This window comes from Phocoena sinus, chromosome 20 (genome assembly GCF_008692025.1).
Source record: "Phocoena sinus isolate mPhoSin1 chromosome 20, mPhoSin1.pri, whole genome shotgun sequence".
Taxonomy (NCBI): domain Eukaryota; kingdom Metazoa; phylum Chordata; class Mammalia; order Artiodactyla; family Phocoenidae; genus Phocoena; species Phocoena sinus.
Genome location: NC_045782.1, coordinates 39,268,185 through 39,290,713, shown reverse-complemented (window position 1 = coordinate 39,290,713; position 22,529 = coordinate 39,268,185). Strand labels below are relative to the sequence as shown.

At 52.6% G+C, this 22,529-nt stretch overlaps 1 protein-coding gene across 4 annotated transcripts; it reads left to right on the top strand.

Moving 5' to 3' along the window:
- Positions 1-117: 117 nt before the first annotated feature.
- RAB5C (RAB5C, member RAS oncogene family) lies at positions 118-22,467 on the top strand. Of its 4 annotated transcripts, XM_032615128.1 has the most exons (8): positions 152-249; positions 12,846-13,480; positions 15,036-15,180; positions 17,887-18,139; positions 19,591-19,742; positions 19,949-20,071; positions 20,933-21,026; positions 21,543-22,467. In XM_032615128.1, exons 4-8 carry the CDS (start codon positions 17,974-17,976, stop codon positions 21,656-21,658), a joined length of 651 nt encoding a protein of 216 aa, XP_032471019.1. In that variant the 5' UTR covers positions 152-249; positions 12,846-13,480; positions 15,036-15,180; positions 17,887-17,973; the 3' UTR covers positions 21,659-22,467. The 4 variants fall into 4 exon arrangements, with proteins under 4 accessions (XP_032471016.1, XP_032471017.1, XP_032471019.1 ...); XM_032615126.1 differs by lacking the exons at positions 12,846-13,480; positions 15,036-15,180 and adding an exon at positions 4,503-4,612 and having other exon boundaries at positions 124-249; XM_032615125.1 differs by lacking the exons at positions 12,846-13,480; positions 15,036-15,180 and having other exon boundaries at positions 118-249.
- The last annotated feature ends 62 nt before the right edge of the window (positions 22,468-22,529 follow it).

Genomic DNA, 22,529 nt, shown 5'->3' with positions numbered 1-22,529 from the left:
CGCGCGCTCTCCCGCCTCTCCCGCACCCCACGCCGGGACTGCCTGTGAGTCGACCAAGAGTGCCTCCCATTGGTCTCCCCGCCCTGTCAGTCGCCTGGGAGTATTGAGGGGCGGGTTGGAGGTGGAGATCCGGATCCGGAGCGGCTGAAAGGCGGAAGTGGAGGCCGGAGCCTGGGACACCGCTGGGGGGAGAGGAGCGGAGACTGTCCGAGCCCCGGCCCCAAGTACCGCCGCCGCCCCGGAGCCGCCGTGAGTGTGCCTGTCCTGGGACGCAGTGTCTCGTTCGTGTTGAAGCCTCTCCGGGGCGGCCCTTCCTCCCGCCCAACCCTGGCTTAGGGGGATACTGACCCCTCCCCCGACCCGTAGCCCCCTCTTAAGGGGCTCCCCAGGCGTCGAGCCAAAGCGGGGGAGATCTTTTCTTTCCTTCCCTTCCCTGCCCTTCGTGAGCCTTGGGAAACTCCTGTGGCTCTCCTCTGGCCTGTCCCGGTCCGGTTGTGGGAGGGAGAGACCCTAAGTTCCTCTCCCTCTGCTCCCAGAATTGGAGGAATCTTTGTCAGGTGTGAAGGAGCCCGTCCCTCTTCTCTTTTAGAGGTAGCCAGGAGTGTTGTCTGTCGTCTCTCTTGTCCCCAGCCCGTCCCCCCACCCCGCCCCGTCCCACAAAAACAGTTGTCGCTCCAGCCCTAGAGGAATTTTATCTCGATTTCCTGGGGCTGGGGCGGGGTGGGGTGGGGAGGTCCTGGCTGAGACGGCTCCCACAACTCCTTAACTTCCTCTCTTTCCTCAAGCCAGAGAGCCACCCAGGATCTCAGCAGAGTTTAAAGTCTGGGTCACTCTTTAGGAATGAGCTGTCTTCTCCGTGCCTTGCCCCCTGAGCCCCCAGCCCTGTCCTCTGGTTGTGTTGTGTCGTTCTCTGAGTGTATCTCTGGCTCTTCCTGCCTCTGAACAATTTAGCTGAGGTTTGCTCAATCCTAGCTACAGATCGCATAGATCAGGGTGGATCTGCCCATTCATTATCATCTCTCTCCCCTCCTCCTCCCCCCTTGCTGGAGTCTCAGCCCTGTCCTCGCAGAGCCCGTGAGTGGTTCCAGGCTGCCTCAGAGGGACTGCTCCTCTTGGGACTGCTGTCTGTTGGTCCTTAGAGAAGAGAAAATAGACCAAAAATAAGGAGTCTGGAACTGAAGAGTCCTGGGCTATCTCTTTCCCACCCTAAACACACATGCTCACCTCCCTGATCAACAGGTCACACCACTTTTAGTCCTAGGGTCTATCTCCATTCCCTTCTGGGCTAGATCAAGTAAGTTGTAGATTGCAGAGGATTAACTTGATGCCACTGTGGTGGCACCTCTGGGTCCTTAATGTGCAAATTTTTGTAGCCCAAGGAATTCCCACACATGCCACAAAGTGCTGATGGCTCCCCACCTTTTCCGAGAGACAGCCGGTACTGACATCTGATCCTTGTCCCTTGCTTGGGACTTAGGTGTGTGAAATGGCTGCTGTCTCAGACCAAGCTGGGAGGTTCTTTGTTATGTGGCCAAAGTACAGGCCAGAGACTGCACCTTAATGAGAGCAGCCTGACTCTGAGGCCATGACTGACCCTTGCTATCTACAGTGGAGGAAGGGAGGGAAGGCCATGCAATCTTTGGGAATTTCTGTATCTCTTCAGTGTTCTGGGCCATCTTTACTGCCCTTGGATGCTACTTATAAGTGTTAAAGTTGTTTCGTCTTGAGAGCTTTTTGACCTCCTCTGGACAATCACCAGTGTCTGACTCCTGCAAACTTTTGAGCTAGGCCTGGGATGCACTCCTTTCATTTTTTATGGAACAACAAAAAAAGTTTCTTGTCAGAGTCAGCAGTAGAACCACAAGCTCTCTCTCTGTGGACTTCTTTGGAGGGTTGTTGGAGACTTCTATGGCCAACCTGGTTTCTCTAATCTGGTCAGTCTGTGCCCCTACTCACCGGCCATTGGTCTCTGACCAAACTTACCTCCTCAGTAGTGGGCTGTAGTTTCCGGAACTCTTTGGGAGTCCCAGGATGAGGCTGGCCAGCCTTCCGAGGGGACCTTCTTTGTCTGGACCTGATCTCCCAGCTCTAATTCTAAAGCAAGCTTTTGAAGGAGAAGCTCTCCCTTTCAGTGAGACAGGAAGGCGCCAGTGCCCTGACTGGTTAGGTGGCCACTTCTGGCATGCAGAGATTATAGAGTCCAAGCAGAGATCTGACACTGCTTGGCAGAGAGGGAGGGCTGTGTGTGGGACAGAAGCCCCTCCCCTCTGATGCCCTTCCTCTCCTGCTTGCCTCTTACAGCCAGTGGGTCTTTTCCTGCCTTTATACTATAGAAGGGTGGTAACAACTGATTTTTATAAATCAGTCTAAAGTTGCCAAGTTCTTTTCACATGTGTTCCTCACATGTGTTCCTGGGCGATTGTGGGAATTGTTTCTCCACTTTAGAGATGCTGCTGAAGGAATTCAAGTAGTTTGTCTTAGATCACACAGTTAGAAAATGGTAGAGCTGGGTCTTGGGATTAGATGTGCCTCATCTTCCCTAACAGCGGGTCCTCCTTTGGTCTGTTTGTGGAAGGAATGGACATGCGGGTGCGCAAGCGGTGGCCCAGGTGCGGATTCTTTCGCATCCTCATCAGTGGCACTCCTCCTCTGCTTCCGGCATTCTTCCCCAGCCCTACCCCGCCCTCCTGTCTTCTTTCTCCTCTGCCTCTGGGGACCATGGCAGTTATGAGTCCCAAGTCAGCACTCTTCAGGGCCTGAGAGTTTGCTCACATCTGCATGCCGTTAATTTCTGGGGAAACGGAAAGTCAGGATGGCTAGAAAATGAAAGTAAAAGTGAGTGGACTCAGGAGTCCCTCTGGGCAGGGTGAAGGGCACAGGGAACTGGTGGAGCTGGCCTCTGCTTAGCCCCCACGATTCTCCTCTGGTGCTGCGTACTGCTTCTAGTGGGAAGAATATGGCCATCTCCCAGGTGCTCCTTTCACTAGAATTTACATGGCAACACAGAGTAAGGTCAGAAATTTAAATCCAGCCCCACCAACCAAGTCCTTCTTAGACCCTTCTTCTTCTAACCCTTGCCTGGTAAACAGAGGCGGTGTGGTGGGGTGGAAGGCACGAGAGCCTTAGAGTCAACCAGGCCTGAGTTGTCATCTGGACTCCCTCATTTACCAGTTGCGTGGCCTTGGGCTTGTTACTTGACCTCTCTGAACCTCTCTTTCTTCCAGTGAAATGGAGATACAAAATATCTTGCTGAATTAGAAACAAAGGGTAAAGCTAGTCCATTCCCTGGTACAGGATAGACAATCACGAGGTCCATGGAGTTTTGAAGGTACATCATAATTCATCCCTAGGATTCTGATTCAACATGTCTACCAGTTTTCACTGTGACGCTCTGTGGTTTGATGGATGGTTCCCATACTGTCTTGTTCCATAGATGGTAAACAGAATTGTTGTGGGTTCTATTCCCATTTTACTGAAGAGAACGCTAAGACCATGACTGTGCGCCTCCCGCTGGGGTTCTCAGACCCAGTGGATACTCAGAGCCACACATCTTTGCATCTTCTAGGCACTTCAGTCTTACTCAGTTTTCAACGTTTTTATACCAAAACAATCCTGGGTCTATTATAGATTGGAATGCAAAGTTTGCATGTATTTAAGCTAAAACAGGAAACTTGGGGACAATATTTTGATTGCAGCAGGCTGCTTTGGGTTCGATTCCCAGATTCCTGGAAGTTTGCATTTTCTCTCCCCCAGCTTGAGTCGGGATACTTTTGTTGGGGCCATTTCAGGTAGAATTTGTAAACTAGGATGTCCCCCAACCCAGGTAATAGTGCTTTCAAGAGCCTTGGCATGGGAGAATTGGAGTATTTCTTAAGGAGTTCTCTGCATTAATAGCTTGGTTCTATAAAAGATTAGTTTTCAGAGTAAACATCCCCATCTCTTGTATATAGGAACAATAATGCAAATAAAAGCTAAACTTTTTGAGTTTTGCTTTCGATGTGCCAGGCACTCTCCTTTGATCCTCGCAACAGGCCCAGGAGGAAGGCACTGCGTTCAGTCCCCAGGTTATGGTGGGGACTCCATAGTGAGTGGCGGAGCAGGGGGAGAAAGTCTGTGCTCGGATCCCTCCTCACCCTGTCTCTGGGCTAACTGCGTGCTCTCCCCTTTGCACGGAAGGCCCTTCTCCACCTCCTGCCTGGGAGCAGCATCTCCCAGCTTTTCTCTCAAAGCGCAGTGGGAACATCACTTCCTCTGTGAAGCCTCCCCTCCCTTGAAGGAGGCTGAGGGCTTTTCTCTTCCCTGTACTTTCCTCTCATTGCTCCTTGTCTGCCTCCTTGTCTAGTGTGTGAGCCCTGTGGGGGCGCCGATCGTGTCCTGTTTTATCTCTGTGTCCAGTCCCACTGTGACACCCAGCATAGTAGGCTGTGGTTGTCCAAGGAAAGGGCAGACATTCAAACCTCCCCTTGAAGCAAACGCCTGCCCGTTTCCTCTAACATACACAGCACAGATGTGGTGAACCTGAGATTCACGCTCACGTCCCTCCGATCCCAAAGTCTGAGCCATTTCTTCGTCCATCCTCTGCAGAGTTGCTCATAGATAAGAGAGCGGACAGGTAAACAGGATGAACGCTACAGTACAGATGATATAGGGGGTGGAGACAGGTCACAAACTAAATTTCCAGAGGGTAGAGCTCTCTGTCCGGCGCAGTTTCATCAGGAAAGGCAGCATGGCTTTGGCCACCCACGGTGTGCTGACCCCCTTCCAGCATACGTGTACCTGGTCAGTGTGCCCCCACAGCTGTGTGTGGTTTGGCAGCACTGACCCCAGGTCAGGGCTGGGCAAGGGTCTATGGAAGTGAACTCAGCTCTGGGCCCTGGGTGCTCCTTCGCATATCTGCACAAGGCTCATTCTTGAATAAGGGTGGGCCTAACAAAGGGGGTGCCAGCAGAAGAATTGCAAAGGTAGAGTTTTCTCCCAAACCTCCACACCTGGTTTCCACTGTGATTAACATCTTACATTATATTGTACATTTGTTGCAATTAATGAACCAGTTACGATACATTATTATTAACCAATTTATACTTTATTATATTTTATTATACTTCATTCACATTTCCTTAGTTTTTATCTAGCGTCCTTTTTCCGTTCCAGGATCCCATCCAGGACACCACGTTACCTTTTAGTTAGTCTTACCTTTAGTCATGTCTCCTTAGGCTCCTCTTGGCTGTGACAGTTTCTTAGGCTCTCCTTGATGTTGATGACCTTGAGAGTTTTGAGGAGTATTGAGGAGTCAGGTATTTTATAGCGTGTTTCTCAATTGGGATTTGTCTAATGTTTTTCCTCACGGTTACACTGGGGCTATGGGTTTGCGGGAGGAAGACCTCAGTGCCATTCTCACCACATCATATCAAGGGTGTGTCCAATCAACGTGACTTAGCACTGTCAGCGTCAGCTTTGGTCACCAGGCTGAGGCGATTTTTTTTGTTTGTTTTTTGACTGCGCTGGGTCTGCATTGCGGTGCGTGGGCTTCTCAAAGCGGTGGCTTCTCTTGTTACGGAGCATGGGCTCTAGGTGCACGGGCTTCAGTAGTTGTGGCACACGTGCTTAGTTGCCCCGCCGTATGTGGGATCTTCCCGGACCAGGGCTCGAACCCGTGTCCCTGGCATTGGCAGATGGATTCTTAACCACCGGACCACCAGGGGAGTCCTGAGGCTTTGTCAGGCTTTGTCGGGCTTCTCTACTGTCTCCCCTCCCCCTTTTTGTGCTGTCCTCCTTGGAAGGCAGTCCCTCTGTGTAGCCCACACTTGAGGGGTGGGGAGGTAGGCTTCTCTCCTCCAGGGCAGGGTATCTACGTGAATTACTTGGAGTTCTTGTACACAAAAGATCTGTCTATCCTCACCCATTTATATATTCAATTATTTATATCACTATGAACTCGTGGGCATTTATTTTACACTTTGGTTTATAACCCAGTACTACTTCATTTTGTTGTTCAAATTGTTCCAACTTCGGTCATTGGGAGCTTTTTCAGCTCCCTTTGACCTACCCCCATCATCTTGGGGATTTTTCGTTTTCATTTTTGTTAGCACTTCCTTACTTTTGGGCACTACAAGATGCTCCAGGCTTACCTTGTGTATTTCCTGCCCTGGCCCTGGAATCAGCTGGCTCTCCAAGGCCACTCCCTTTTTAGCAAACGCTTCCTCTCAGTTATGTTGATGTGGAGTTTTGTGGTTGGAGTTACGTTATTTCTCCTCTTGATGGTTGGTTGTAGTCGCCAAGGCCTCCAGAGGTAGGTGAGGTGGAGCTGCGCCTGGGGAATCCACCCCTGGAGACTCCTGGGAGCTGACCCCAATGGCAGGCCGTTGCTTCTCCACACTTCTGCCACCCCTGCCTCATGCTTTTTCACTGATCCAAAAATGGTCGGATTTGGTATTTACTCTGGAGTTTACTATCCAGTTGGGAAGGTGAGGTACATAATCATTCAGTATTTCAGGTGCTAAGTTCTCCAGCTAAACCTTCCAGGTCTGGTAGGCGAGTCCATGTGGTCTGGGCCAGCGTTCTTTTGCTGCCATTCAAAAATGGACCTCCCCTTTGGGAGGGTTCATGCAGGGTTTGTGGCTCCAGGCAGGCTAAGGGCAGGCTGTCACTTTGAGCTGTGATCCTGAATCATTGAATAGCTTAAATCCTTCCGTTGTACTGTCATCCTTATGAAGATGTGTAACTTGAGCCCTGCTGGAAACACTAACTTGGGATCTTAACAGGAGTTGGTTTACAAGCCTCTTGCCTTCTATTCATAGCTCCGTGTGTGTCCCCTTCAGGTGGCTCTGTCAGAAGCATCCCAGGCGTGGGGGAGGGCGTGGGGGAGGGTGTGGGTGGCCTCCCTAACCCTGGCTGCTCTCCTAGTCATCAAATTGCTCTCCGAGCCGCTCCAAAGGCTATGGTGATTAATGACACCAATTTCCAAACCTCTAGCATTTGCAGCCTGTTTTTTAAAAGGAACTCGGGTGTCTTTGTCAGCTGTCCTAGTCCTGTCCCCTCCCCCTCTCCACCACTGAACTCCTTCTTCCCTTTCCTGAAAGAGGCTTTGAAATGGAAGGAATGGCATTTGGGCTTTAAGATGTTTTGTGTTGTAGGGTTTTTTTGGTTTTTTTTTTTTTAAGAGTTCATGATTTGCCTGGTTAGGGGCTTTAACTCACTGTTGATATTTTTTGGTTAGTGCTGGTCGTCCCCACCCTCCATTCTTGTGGCTTTGGAAGCCAGTTTCTAGAGAATAGAAGGTTCTGGTTGTTGACAGGACATAGGACATCAGCTGTGAGCTGCTCCTTTTTCTAGGGCACTGGTGAAAGTTGTTGTCTTAGTCTGTTTGGGCTGCTATACAAAATTACAACAGACTGGGTGGCTTATAAACAAGGAAATTTACTTCTCACAGTTCTGGAGGCTGGAAGTCCAGGATCAGGGGGCCAGCATGGTTGGGTTCTGGTGGAAGCCCTCTTCCGGGTTGCAGATTGCCAACTTCTTGCTGTGTCCTCACATGATGAAAGGGGCAAGGGCGCTCTGGGATTCTCTTTTAAAAGGGCACTAATTCCAGTCATGAGAGCTCTGCCCTTATGGCCTCACCTCCCAAAGGTCCCACCTCCAAATACCATCACAGTGGGGATTAGGATTTCAACATAGGCATTTGGGAGAGGGGCAAAAATATTCAGACTAGAGCTGGTGTCCTACTCAGCATTCTCTCCAGATGAGGGGCACTGAGGAATGGGGTTCAGGGAAACTGGAAGCAAAAGCAATATGTGAATAAATAGTGTTTGAACGTTTACTCGAGGACTCCACTTCATAGGGACTTGCCCGCCGCGAACATTTATTTATCGAGAGCTTGCTCTGAGCCAGGCAGGCCCTTTGCTGAGAGTCTTCGGTGCATCCTTTACCCAGCAGCCCTGGGAGACGGGTGATGCTAATCTCTCTATTTTACACGGGAGGAGATGGGTTTAGTGACACAACACAGAGTCACCCTAGGAAGTGGTGGCTCCAGGACTTGAACTGAAGTTTGACTCCAGCACTCGTGCTCTTCACCTCTGTGTAGAAGGAACCTAAGAGGTCCTGTCTGGGGTGGCGAGGTGTCTCCTTCACTGGGCTATGGCTCTGTTAGGGGATCCAAACTGTCTGGCAGATGGATGTGTATTGAAGCCTTCAGCTGCCCTGTTCACTTGCCAGACCTAACCGGGCTGTACCTACATCGCAGGCTCGGTTCACCACATTTATGAACACCCACTGTGTGTCAGGTTTGATGTTACGTGCTGTTAAAGGGAAACCCATAGTCTGCCTTTGCGAATTTTGTAGCATGATCGTTTCATCTGCAACATGCCCTTAGCTTCTCTCACTTTCTCACTCCCAATCCTCAAGCCCCCAAGTTGTCCAACCTCTTGCCACCCGCAACAGTCATGAAAATTTGGGGCTGTGAAGTAGAAGTGTGATTCATTCATCGAAACCGGTTGAGACCCATTCATTGCCTGATTTCTTCACTTCACCCTTCTACATTTTGTTCGACAAAAATTTAAGAAAGAGGCCTTCCCTGGTGGCGCAGTGGTTGAGAGTCCCGCCTGCCAATGCAGGGGACACGGGTTCGTGCCCCGGTCCGGGAGGATCTCACCTGCCGCGGAGCGGATGGGCCCGTGAGCCATGGCCGCTGAGCCTGCGCGTCCGGAGCCTGTGCTCCGCAACGGGAGAGGCCACAACAGTGAGGGGCCCGCGTAACAACAACAACAAAAAAAAAAACAAAGAAAAAAAATTTAAGAAAGAGAAAATCAGCCTAAAATATTGTTCTTTGGCACCAGGGCTCCTGAGAGCAGCCATCATCCCTCAGATCCCACAGCAGGAACTTTGACCTTGTTTCTCGTTGGTTGGGCAGCCTCTGACCATAGCGTGTGTGGTGTCTGAGCAGGAGGAATTTGGTTTTGCCAGATCTGATACCTGACTCTCTTTTCCCCTGCTTGCCTCTGAAGCATGACCTCTGCCCTCTGCTCTCTGTTTAGGAGCTGAGGGCAAAACAAAGAGGGTGGTAACTTAAACTGACTTTCTGTTTTTTTGTAAAGACAGGAAGGGTTTGTGAGAGGTGTCAGTTGTTGGCATGAGTAGCTCGATCAACAGGTGTTGCTGATGATCCTGACTTTCAGCAGAGGTTCTTGGAGTCTTTCTGGGCCTGGGGCAGCAGCAGAAGCAGCAGCTGTTCAGGCAGGTACTCCTGGCCCCTGCAGAGACCTTCCCAAGACAGAGGGATCGATGGGCCCTGTATTGTTGAGATCCTAGTTAGCACCGTCTGGGGACGTAGTAACTGCATGAGCATAAACAGCTCAAACACAGAGTAATGGTGAGGCTTGTGGGTCAGCTGGTCTCCTACAGCTGTCCTGACTGGCTTCCGCATGACCTGTGCTCCATCCCGGGGCCATGGCAGGTATAGGTTGTGGCCAGGGAAGAAGCTGAGCCTTGTCCAGCTATCTTTGTGTTCTACCTGGCACCAGCAGGTGAAGAGCTGGGGCGGTGGGGGGGAGGTGAGCCACCACACAGCCTTGGTCCCATTCACCCCGCACCCCGTACCCTGTAGCTGGATGCGTGTGTGGGTTTGTGCCACCGAAAGTGCCAGACTTCAAATTAGGCTTTCGCTTGAGGCTTCTTAGAGAGCTGCCCTACATGGGCCTGGAGGGTCTGCCACAGCCTTGCTGGCTGAGGTGTGCTGAGCTGGAGGCCAGGCCCTCTTAGGGAGATAGTCTCTTAGGAGGAGCACTCGTAGGGCCGAGAGCCCCCCGGTGCCTCTTCGAATCAGTAGGCAGCACGAGCCTTGCCTGGTGCGGCTGTAGGCAGACCGCTGTCTGGCTGGCTTTCCCCATGACCCCACCACCCAAGCGCCTGGCTCCTCTGTGGCCAGCAGGGCCGGTGAATGAGAACCCTAGAGCTGCCCCTGAATCCCGGGGCCCTTCCACAGATGGTATGGGCAGCCACAACGGCCAGGCTGTGTCAGCAGATCCCTGTAGATAAGCCCCTGCCCCCACCAGCAGCCTTCCTCCCCATGGGCACAGGAAGAGAGGGACTGGAGGTTTTCATCCTGGGCCTGAAAGTTAGCGCTGACTCTGCTTCTCCTCCTCTCCAGGGAGCCCGTCTGTGGTTGAGAGCTGAGAAAGCAGCTTGGAGATCGGAGAAGGATTTCTTGGTGCCTCTTGCTGGGGCAGGGCCGCGGGAGGCTGGGGGTCTGTCCTCAAGAGTGGCTTCCACCCAACTCGGCCTGGCATCTATGCTGAGCGACACAGCCGGTCTTCCCGACAAGGGAGAGGGCTGCAGGGGCAGCTGTGCTCTGGCTGGCTGCTCCTGGCACAGTTCCAGGTTCAGCCCGGACACCGGGCAAGGGCCACTCGGTCATGCGTATCCAGGGTTTAAGCCTCTTGGTGCCCCTGCACACTGGCCCCTTTGCAGGTGTTGGTGGAGTTCGTGGACTCCATGCTCACAGGCGTCACTGTGGTGCAGGAGTCTAGGCACTCAGCCCCAGTAGAGTCTTACTGTTGAAAGGGGAGTGAAGTGAAACTGCTCCCAGTTAAGGGAGTTGGGCGGGCTGGGGCAGATTTAAGGGCCTGCCCCAGCGGTAGGGGGCCCCCCTCTCACTCTCAGTCCCCCTCTGGGATGATTTCCCCCCCTTCCCCCTGGAAAGGGAGTTGTCTTGCTGTGGCTCTGTAAAGGCAGCATACCCTTCCTCTCCTGCTGCCATCTCCCCTCAGCCCCCTACTTACTGGTGGGAAGAGGCTACAGTCCTGGCCTGACACACCCTGTCAGCATCTCCCCGAATCTCAACCTGCACCGTTAAGCTTCTGGCTTCCAGGGCCCAGCTTCTTCTGTGACATGCTCCAGGTGAGAGACAGGCTCTCTGTGTGGCAATTCCATAGTCCTGGTCACACAGGGAAGACACCCCTCTCTTTGATTCCACCCCTAAACCCCTTTTCCCTCTGCAGATACGCTCTGGACTGGTTGGGGAGTGCAGAGCATCACACCATCATAACCTCTTTCTCCCTGCTGAAAAGACAAGCGTCAGCTTCTCTTTTTACTATCGTGAAGCTTTAAACAACTTTAAGATTCTTTAGCTCACAGTTAAGTACAAACAATAAATATATTCTTAATATGTATGCAGCAGGCACATTTGTTTATGGTGAATCCTGCTCTCTTGCCCCTTATTTGTTTGGGTATCTTTGTTCTATTTTGGCCCTCTTCTAATTCAGACAGCATCTTTTTCATAGTCTTTTTTTTTTTTTTTTTTTAATTTATTTATGACTGTGTTGGGTCTTTGTTGCTGCGCGTGGGCTTTCTCTAGTTGCGGCGAGCGGGGGCTACTCTTCGTTGCGGTGCACGGGCTTCTCACTGCAGTGGCTTCTCGTTGCGGAGCACGGGCTCTAGGCGCACGGGCTTCAGTAGTTGCGGCACACGGGCTCAGTAGTTGTGGCTCGCGGGCTCTAGAGCGCAGGCTTCAGTAGTTGTGGCGCACTGGCTTAGTCGCTCCGCGGCATGTGAGATCTTCCTGGACCAGGGCTCGAACCCGTGTCTCCTGCATTGGCAGGTGGATTCTTGACCACTGCGCCACCAGGGAAGCCCCTTTTTCATAGTCTTTACTCTGAATTGTTTTATACTAAGACAGAAAATATTTTATGTACAGGGGAGCTAGATTGGTATCATATTTCTAAGCTTTAATTTTTCATTGCTGTATGCAAAATTCTATACCAGCAGCATTTTTAACGTTTTTATTGACATGTAACTTACATACAGTGAAGCTTACAAATCTTTTTTTTTTTTAATAAATAAATGTATTTATTTATTTTTGGCTGCGTTGGGTCTTTGTTGCTGCGCGCAGGCTTTCTCTAGTTGTGGTGAGCAGGGGCTGCTCTTCCTTGCGGTGTGCGGGCTTCTCACTGCAGTGGCTTTTCTTGTTGTGTAGCACGGGCTTCAGTAGTTGTGGCTCGCAGGCTCTAGAGTGCAGCCTCTGTAGTTGTGGCTCACGGGCTTAGTTGCCCCGCGGCATGTGGGATCTTCCCGGACCAGGGCTCGAACCCTTGTCCCCTGCATTGGCAGGCAGATTCTTAACCACTGTGCCACCAGGGAAGTCCTGACGCTTACAAATCTTAAGTGCATTTTTACATTTGTAGACGTCCATTTATCTACTTCCCAAATCAAGATATAGAACTTTTCCATCCAGCAGCGTGTTTTTTAAATTTGATACAAACCCCTTTTCCCATAGTTAAAAGCCATATTTTATTAAAGCATAGACAGAAGGTGGTGGCCCCATTATTCTTAGTGGATGTGATGACGTTATTAATATTCTTGGGTTGGAGCCTTTCTGGAGTTATGAGTCCTGGGCTCGGGCTCTGCCACCACCTGACTGTGACCCTGGGCAGGTCACCTTGCCTCACCTCCATCTCCTTCTCTGTAATTATGAAGAGGAGTTTTGAGCTTTGACAACCAGTGAGTCAAAGCTACTTAGTTAGGCTCTTAGTAGTATAACAACCCTGCCGTTCGTTAGAACCTCACCTTCAGGAGGGTGCTGTACCATGCACACCATGTGTTGTTTCATTTAACAGCTCTGTGTGACTGGTATGAAGTAATACCATTTTATAGATAAGGGACTGAAGCTGACAGCGGTCACTCATCTGCCTTGGCCAGGGTCACTCAACTAATAAACGGTGGAGCCAGGCTTTAACCAAACCCAGTTCAGCCTCCCGCGTCCCGACTGCTCGTTGTGCTGGGAAGGAGCGTGGGGACCTCATGGGGCTCTTGGCTGTGTTGCTTCAGATTCTTCTTTCCTCTGTCTCTGCAACCAGCTCGAGGCCTGCGTAGTCCTGCTGTGAGTCTGCCCTGTGGTCCTGGGTGCCAGTAGTGGTGGTTTTCCCTTTGAGGACGAGCTGTGTTCTTGAGTCTACGGGTAAATCATCTCCCCTGCTGTTCTGAGCGTTTTAATGTCTTCTACCTTAGCTTTTGAACCCAATTACCTCTCCCGTGTCCCCTGATTTTTTCATTTATTCTCTTTAAGCTAACAGGTTGCTGCTGAGGTCCTCTTGCCCAACTCTCAGGGTGTTAAATATTCAGGAATGCTTTTATCCAGAGTAAAGTGTAGCTGAAGAGTCACCGGTCAGAACCGCCTCCAGGGGCCCTGGGCGGGCTTGCTGGGTTCTCTGCACCACGCCCTCCCCACTACTCTCCCTGTCCTGGTCCCAGGGGGCCCCAGGCTAACCTTGAGTGAGCAAGTCTAGAGCAGACCAGCCTCTGGCCAAAACAAAATCTGGTTGGTTTCCTTAATCTGCTCACTATCCGAGCTGTGCCGGGACTCTCAGCTAGAGGAAGTCTCCGAAGCAAACAGGAAGCACGAGAGAGACACCCACCAGCTGGAATTGCTCACTCTTTACCAGAAGGACAAAGAGTATGAAGTGGGTGACTTCATGGATTAGAGAAGAGAAAGGTGAACATTTCGAGTGGAGGCTGGGGGGAGGGGCAACATTCCAGCAGGATCTCGCATCTTGGAGAAGGCTTCAGGTGTTGAATAAAGCCAGGAACCAGTCTCCAACCGCCAGCCTGATCCACCTGTATTGCCCACGGCACCTGTCTGGGGGGCGCCTTTCTCACATTCCTCCCTCCTTCCTGTGTCAACTGCAGCTCTTGGGCTTAAATCAGCCTCCTACAATCACTTGGGGATTATTTTGTTTTATTATTTTATTTTTTTGGCCACGCCGCATGGCTTGTGGGATCTTAGTTCCCTGACCAGGGATTGGACCCGGGCCCCCAGCAGTGAAAGCACCCAGTCCTAACCACTGGACCACCAGGGAATTCCTGGGGAACTTGTGTTAAAAACGTTGATTTCTGGACTGCGCCTCTAGAGATTCTAGATTCAGTTGGTCAGGCTTATTTTCTAAACGCCCCGGGTGATTCTGATGAAGAAAAGTTTTGAGACCCACTGACCTACAGTGTCCAGAGCAAGGAAGAGCAGCGTCCCGTTCTTCTTTCCTCTTTCTCTCCCCGCTTGGCCCCAGGATGGGCTGGGTGTGTGCCCATTATGCCTGTTCACGGGCCAGAGTGTTTAGGAGCTCCGATCCCTTCTGCCCTTTCATGTGCCCCATGGGGAAAGGTGTAGGATGCCCCCGTCCTCGAATTCTCTCCCGTTTCCCGTGAAGACGTGGGGTTGGGAGTGGTGCTTGTTCTCGTGGCCTCTGAAGAAACCAGGTTTCTGATTTGGAGCGTGGCGGAGGGGGTTACGGCAAGGAGGGGCCCTCAAGGTGCTGCTCTACCCATTTCAGCAGCTTCACGAAAATATCCAGGAGGAAATTCATCCCACTTGTGTGTTTTTCCTGGTGCTGGAGAAACTGGTTTTTAAAAATATATATATATTTTTGGCCTATTCTGTATCTTATAAGGAACTTTGACCACAGCTTTAGCTCTTAAAGGGAATTGGATTTTGGTCTGAAAGAAGGCTTTTACTGGGGACTTCCCTGGCGGTCCAGTGGTTAAGGCTCCGTGCTCCCAATGCAGGGGGCACGGGTTCGATCCCCGGTCGGGGAACAAAGATCCCTACAAGCCACGTGGTATGGCCAAAAAAAAAAAAAAAATTACTAAAAAACCAGAAGACTTTTACTGTGCCATTTTGGGTTATAATTCCATCATTTGACTGTGCCTGTGGGTAATTCTAGCTGCTGGTTCAGGAGGAAAGATTCCCACAGTGGGCTTGCCTCCCCCAGACAGCAGGCAAGCTCAGTGAATTCACCTTTACCACCTGCCAGGGGCTCCGTCTCTGATTTCCCAGTCTTGGGAGGGGAGGGCATAGGGCTTCCTGGGGCTCAGAGTGTGGCCTTTGCCTGTCTGAGGCACCTCCATGTCTCCATGTGCCCTTCATGGCACAATCAGCTTCCTCTGTGCTTTATTGTCTGGGAAGGTTCAAGACCTCTGCTCATGTGATCACTAAGTGGGTCCAGGTAAACCACGAGGCAACAGGCCATAAAAAAATGCTGTGTGTGCCTGCTCAGGTATCTGTGGAGGGCAGGACCAGCATCCAGGCAGAACATGTCACCAGGCCGTTTGCGCCAGGCGGAGCACCCAACAGCGCTTAAGAAATGCAGACACAGGCCCTTCTCCAAACCTTCATCGGATCTCCAGGGGCTGGCTGCACAGGTGATTTTGTTGTGCAGACGGTTGAGAACTGAGAACCACTGCATGAAAGTTATTTGTCTCTTCTGGCTTGTTTAAAAAAATCAGATTCTGTCTGGGCAGGTTTGGAAACCCACTGGTTTGATAGGGACGAGACTTAGATGTTACCTCTGTTTTTCTTGACTTGTAGATGCTGGTTACCTCCTACCCCAGTGGCCCTCAGCCTCAGCTGCTTTGGTTTTCTTGGAATCAGTCTTCCCCTCTGTTCCCCTCACCCCACTCATTCATACCTCCTCCTCCAGTGCCCCAGCCACACTCTGTTGCCTGGCCAAGATTATGTGTCACGTGGATTCGTGGCAATAACCAACCTGTAATTCCATCGTGGTTTCCCATCATTGCTGTTGCCTGGCCTGGCCCTGGGCGACTCCTCCCACTGGTGGCAGGAATACACAGGGACTACAAGATCACTGTGACTGTCAGCCAGAGCCAGCCCTTGCTGGGCCAGCAAAGCTGCTGCCACTGAAAGAGTCTCTCATTCACCCAGCAGCCCGAAACCAAACACAGAGGGTGGGCGTTGCCTCCACCGTTCTTCCTACAGCCGGGAGGATGGCTGGCGTCCAGGCACCCTCACCATGTGCTGGGTGGCCTTGAGCAGGGCATTTAACACCTGAGCGCAGGCTGTTTATCTGAAAAATGGGAGGTGGTTTTAAAGCTTAAAGGAGATAATGGTCGTGCAGGCGTTCAGTAAATGTTAGCTGTCTCTGAAAATCATTTCATTTGGTGAGCGCTCTTTGAATTCCCTGTTTGTCCAGAACATAGAGAGGAAGGCAGCAAAGAAGCCAAAAGCACGGCCCTCACCTCAAGGGCCATAGTGTAGAATCTTGCCAACGTCACTGACTGGGGTGAAAAGAGAAAGCATCTTAAACTAAAATATTTCAAAACTGGCATTTCTTGTCACTAATTGAGATCCCCCCCCCATGCTTCCTTCCCTGTACTCTTGGGGAATAGGTGGCCCCCGCTGCAAACCTCTTTTCCTTTAGTGCCGTCCAGAAAGGAAACTGTTGTTCCTGGTTAGTGAATCACTCTTCCTGAAGCTCACTTTTTAAATGAGTTGCTGGGAGAACTTGGACGTGGAGAAACGATTTGAGGTTGCACAAAGCAAGCCCTCTGTGCCTGCTTCTCGCATGAGCACAGACCATTGCTTCCCACAAACGTTCCCCTCTTCATTCACACCCCGTCCTTTGACTGTCAGGGAACGCGCTCCCTGCGTTCAGGGGCAGGTCAGGGCTGTCTTGCTCCGAAGACCCTTCCTGCATAGACTCTATTCTGCACAGGGCATTCTCATCCAAACCTTTTCTTCTCAGCTTAGGTTCAAACGCCGCACAGCGTGTTTTGGACACAGTACCTACTCACAGTGCTCGTTTGTCAAACATTCTGTGTACGTTCTGATACCTTTTAGTATAAGTCTTCTAGAGGCTTCTGGAGATAGTCTCCTCATCCTTCTTTGCAGTTCCAAACCTTAAAAAAAAAAAAATAGTTGGCGCCTCCGAGGGTACCACTGACTGAGTGACTAAGATGTCAGTGCAGGGGCTTACTTGGTGGTGCACTGTTTGAGAGTCCGCCTGCCGATGCAGGGGACACGGGTTCGTGCCCCGGTCCGGGAAGATCCCACGTGCCGTGGAGCGGCTGGGCCCGTGAGCCATGGCCGCTGAGCCTGCGTGTCCGGAGCCTGTGCTCCGCAACGGGAGAGGCCACAACAGTGAGAGGCCCGCGTACCGCAAAAAAAAAAAAAAAAAGATGTCAGTGCAGGAACACCAGCTGCCGGGTGTGCAGGTCTTGGTCTTGGTCCCCGTGTTTGTCTCCGCCCTCCCACACCTCCCCCTCGTCCTCCCTCAGCCCTGCCTCTGCCAGTGGAGAATGGAACTGAGGTCTCTATTTAAAAGGGAGCTTTGGCAGCTGTCTGACTGCCGGCAGAGCTCGCTGGCTGTGGTGTGTGTTTGGTTTTTTAATGTGTGTGAGACTTCTGGCCCATCAGAAATGAGAGCGCTGGGGGGAAGAGGCTCAGGGTGAGGGAGTGAAATAAGGCTTTGATTCCAGCCTCACACTGAGACCGGAGATGGCAGGACAAAACAGCTCTTTTGATAACGACTTGCACCTGGCCAGGCCCTGGTCCCTGAGTGCCCAGGAGGTTGGCCGAGCACCTTGTCTGAGGAGCTTTCCACTGGGACTCCCCGTTCCCTGGTTGGCCTCACCACCCACTCTGGCTTTGCACGGAGGCAGGCTGTGATCTGAGCTACCAGACCGCACACAGGTCAACTGTTTGTTGAGCTAGATCCTAGTGTCCGCTGAGCCATTTTCTGGTACCCTGTGTTGCCTGTTGACTTAACTGTCCCCAGGCTGGCACATGCCCATTCCTCTCCTGTGGGCGTTTATTTGTATGTGAATGTACATATCTGGGGATGGGAGGTCAGTGTGTTTGCCCAGAGCTGTGAGCCTAGAGTTGGGGGACCACTTTTCCCTTTACTGTCGGACGGCTGTAGGGCCAGGAGATGTGCGGTACAGCCGAGTTAGGGCTCGTGTCCTAACTTGTGGAGAAGCCGGGCAGGGGGTTAGGGAGAGGGGAGGCAGTCAGCCAGGTCATCAGGGCGGGGCAGTGACCTGTGGTTTAGGGAGGGCTCACTGGGTGGCAGTCTTTGGCCTAACCCAGCACTTCCGATTTCTCCCTTGCAGTTGGAGGCCCCTCCCCACTAAGTGCCTCTTTGCACAGCACTGGCCCCCGCCCCCACGCTCACCGGCACCACTGCAGCGGGACGGGCCATGGCGGGTCGGGGAGGTGCAGCACGACCCAACGGACCAGCTGCTGGGAACAAGATCTGTCAGTTTAAGCTGGTCCTGCTGGGGGAGTCCGCAGTGGGCAAATCCAGCCTCGTCCTCCGCTTCGTCAAGGGTCAATTCCACGAGTACCAGGAGAGCACAATTGGAGGTGAGTGGGCCCGAGGGAGAGGGGGTGGCCTCAGGGGAGTGGAAGAAATGCCTTGGTGTCGTGGAGGAGAAGGGAAGCTAACTGCCCAGAGGCTAAGCATGCCCAGGGCAGCAGCGCCTTGCCTCACCTGGGCCCTGGAATCAAACCCAGCAGCTGGTCTCCATGTCAGAGTCTCAACAAGCATCTAGTAGGAATTAGCTGAGATTCGAAAACTGCCTTCCTCTCCTGGTTCCGTCTCTTGATTTCTTTGTGTGGCCCCGGGTACACCCTTCCACTGGCCTGGGGAGGGAGAGGCTGCGTCTGCCTCTCTGAGGGTTCTTCTTACCGCTACTAGGCAGTGCATCTACCCCGGCCTCCCCCACGTTCCAGAATGGGGAAATGGCCTCGTAAGTGGGCTGGCGTTTCTGAAGCTGAGCTTTACCCCTTCTTGAGCTCAGAGCCCATCATTGATTTCCCAGTGGTCAGCATTTAGCACGTGAGGGTCTGGACCCAGCCTCCTGCCTCAGTGGCCAGTACACACCCCGAGGGGCTGGGGCCGACCTTGGGCTTGAGTCATCCTTTTTCTACCCTCTTGGTCGGCAGGAGGTTTCCAGGCAGCTGGAAACGAAGTAGGCCGTGTCAGCAGTCTTCTGCTGCCTCCTCAGCACTCGAGTCAGGAGCCGGAGAGGGGAAGTGAGGCAGTGCCCCAGGCCCCTCAGGGAGGAGGGGGGAGGGCCGACCAGGAGAGCCGGCTTCCTGCACAGAGCCGTCGGGATCCTCTGCTGAGACTCCCACCTGCCAGCCCCAGCTGCGAGACGCCTTTGAAGCACGTGCACAAGTGCCGTGTGTTCCCCTGCCTCCTCAGGCCAGAGATGGGGTCACTGTGTTCCCTGAAGGTCGAGCCAATCAGGAGTAAAGTCGAGGGCAAAGCCGAGGGTGGCGGCTAGCCAGCGTGCCTGGAGGTGGCAGGGGTAGCGGGAAGCCGGCCACCCAGCCCCCACCTGGCAGTAGCACGGCGTGTACTTCAGTCTCCTCCAGCGTGGCTGAGTGTGTGTGAGAGTGTCCTCAGGACACCGAAGGCCAGCCGTGCCACTGGGCTGGAGCAGACGGAGGGGCTAGGACTGTTCTCTGAGGGGAGGGAGGGGAGGAGGAGCGTGGGCCCACCCTTTTGTGCTTGGGACCAGGCTTCTCCTAGACTTTCCCTGTCCTGCCCCTCGCCGCTGTCCTTCAGAGAGGGCTCCTGAAATGGCTGAAGTACAAGCAGGCTTCCCTTCTCCTCCCAGTCCTGCCTGGCTGGGTCTGTAAAGCCTGTGCAACCCCCAGCCCCCTCGACTCACAGAAGCGCCCGCTCCACCTGCCTTGCTCGGCTTCTCTGGCCGCCGGGTTGCGGGTTTTCGGGCTTCTAAGTGCAGATACGTGAGGGTGTCTCCTCGGCCCCTCTGTGCCTGGTAACACTGCCCTCCCTCTTCCAGCGGCCTTCCTCACACAGACCGTCTGCTTGGACGACACAACAGTCAAGTTTGAGATCTGGGACACAGCTGGACAGGAGCGGTATCACAGCCTGGCCCCCATGTACTATCGGGGGGCCCAGGCTGCCATCGTGGTCTACGACATCACCAACACAGTAAAGATTTTCCCTTGCTTCTCGACCCTTTGTTCCTGAATGGGGGGGTGGGCACATTTCCTTTGGTGTTTGGGGGTGTCTCGCCAGAATCTTCAGGGTGATGACATCTTAGACACCTCGGCTCTGCCAGCGCCAGCTTCTCCAGTGAACAGCCCTGGGCAGAATGCCTGCTCCGTCCTGTTGACGCTCTGGCCCTGTCTCCCCAGGATACGTTTGCACGGGCCAAGAACTGGGTGAAGGAGTTGCAGAGGCAGGCCAGCCCCAACATCGTCATCGCGCTCGCGGGCAACAAGGCCGACCTGGCCAGCAAGAGAGCCGTGGAGTTCCAGGTGGGGGACGGACCAGGCCCCGGGGGAGGACGAGCCAGCTCCACTCGGCTTCCCCAGGCTGCTCGGGCTTTGTGAAGGGCTGCGTTGGGCGGCAGCAGGGGAGCTTCTGTTTGCTGTCCCCTCACGGCTCGAGCATGGGCCTAAAGGGGATGCCGTCCACCACTCCGCCTTCTCTGTCAGTGGTGGTGGTGGGGTGTGTGTGCATATGGATAGCAGAAGCTTCGGCTAATTTTTTCTATGAACTGGCTTTTTAACCAAACGGTGAAAAAGACAGACTTTTTCAGGTAATATGTGCACATAGGAGATTTTAAACAGCACAAGAAGGTATACAGGATGAAATTTGGGTCTCTGACCCTAGAAACTCAATCTCCCTTCCCCCAAGTTCCTCGCAGTTTCTTGTCTTTCTGGAAACATGCACAAGCGCATGAATCCCTTTCTTTACATACTATATACTTAACTTTTTTACCACTCCCCACCCGATGGACTTCTAGGTCGTGTGTAATTGCGAAAGACTGGAAACGGTGCCATAGTCGACATGCACATACTTTTGTCCAAATGTGCAAGTGTATTTGTAGGATAGCTTTCTAGAAATATTTCCTAGCCTAGTGATTTTGAAGAGCAAGAAGGCAGATTGGGCCTATGGAGACCCGAGTCAAACTTCTGCCGACGTGTGTGAGCTGAGAGGTGCTGTATGTGAAGTGGGGGAGCTCAGAGCAGGGGAGCCTTAGGCCTGAACACCCCTGTGTTGTCTCTGTTGTGTGGAAGACACTGTGATCAGGGAAGATTTTTACCCTGGGCCTCAGCCCCTGCCAGCTGTCAGTGTTTCCCTCCCACCCACTTTCTCACCTCCGTCCAAATCAGGAAGCACAAGCCTATGCAGAGGACAACAGTTTGCTGTTTATGGAGACGTCAGCAAAGACTGCGATGAATGTGAATGAAATTTTCATGGCAATAGGTAAGTTGCCTCGGCTCCTCTCCCCCAACCGGGGTGTGTTACTTGCCTGCTGTTCTGTAGTAGGTCTGTGGGGTCCCTTCACCAACAGATCTTTTACCATTTTTGATACTTTGATAAAATTGTTTTCTTTTTCATCTGACTCTCACTCCAGAGGTTTCTAAAGCCTGGGCAAAGTCTCACCACTTCACTTCCTGACCCTGCAGTGTACCACCCACCTAAAGCTGTACATCACCAGCCCCCTACCCGCTTAGGATTTTGGGGCTCATTTGGCTCTAGAGTCATCCATCCTGTGTGGGTTTGAATCCTCCCTCTACCACTTACTAACTCTGTGGTCCTGGGCAAGTTATTTAACCCCTCTTTGCCTCAGTTTCCTGAAAGACCCAAAATATACTTGGCACATAGAACACACATCCATCAGGATGTTGGTTATCACTGATTGGGTGGTACCCAAGTGGACTTGGGAGAGTACTAGGGTTCCCCCACAAACACCCATCTTCCCCCTCGTCTCCCAAACAGCTAAGAAGCTTCCCAAGAACGAGCCCCAGAATACAGCTTGTGCTCCGGGCCGGAACCGAGGAGTGGACCTCCAGGAGAACAACCCTGCCAGCCGGAGCCAGTGCTGCAGCAACTGAGCCCCCCTTACCTGCCCACTGCCCCCACCTCCTCCGCCTCAACGACCCGACTGGAATCCACTCTAACCAATCGCACTTACCGACTTGGGCCACCACTGGGGGGCAGGGGGAGGGGCCCACCATGGTTTCTCCATATCATTTTGATCATAGGCCGGAGTGAGTTATTCCACCTGCACCTTTCTGTACAAATACTAATTCAATTTTAAGTCTTAAGTCACTTTTTTAATATATATGATCTGCTCTTCCCACCTCTGCCCTGTCTACCGCTCTCCCACTCTTCCTTTGCGGGCAGTAGCCACGTGCCCCTGTTCCCCCCACCCTGGTGTATGGGGAGGCGGGGGTTGGAGCAGTTCCCTTCTCTCCCTCTTGCTGATCAGCGGGCTCAGGAAGAGCATCCATATCCTTAACTGTGTTTGGAGTGTGCTTCGTGCTGGGTGACGGGGCAGGCCCTAGGGGCCAGGGAAGGGGGAGGCAGCTCTTCCCTCAGCTGGCTGTCATCAGGCTGCAGCGTCCCCTCCCCACCCCCTGACTCACAGCTGGGAGAGAACCCACAGCATTACCACAGCATTATTGTGACAGCCACGAACCCATTGCCCACAGCCCCCTTCCCCCTCGTCCTTGGTCACCCTGACCTCTGGCTCTGAGCCCTGTTCTGACCAAATCACAATGATGAGTATTTGGGGGGGTGGGTGGTTAAGGGGGGGTAGTGGGAGGGGATGGAACCAACTTTTTCTGTATTTTGTATTGTATGTTTTCTTCAACATGTAACCAATCAGTATCTTGTCAATATAGTCAGCCGATCGATCGACCTCCCGCTTGTCTTCCTTGTCTTTCTCTGGCAGAGTTTATCAGACCGTAGCCTCTCTAGCTT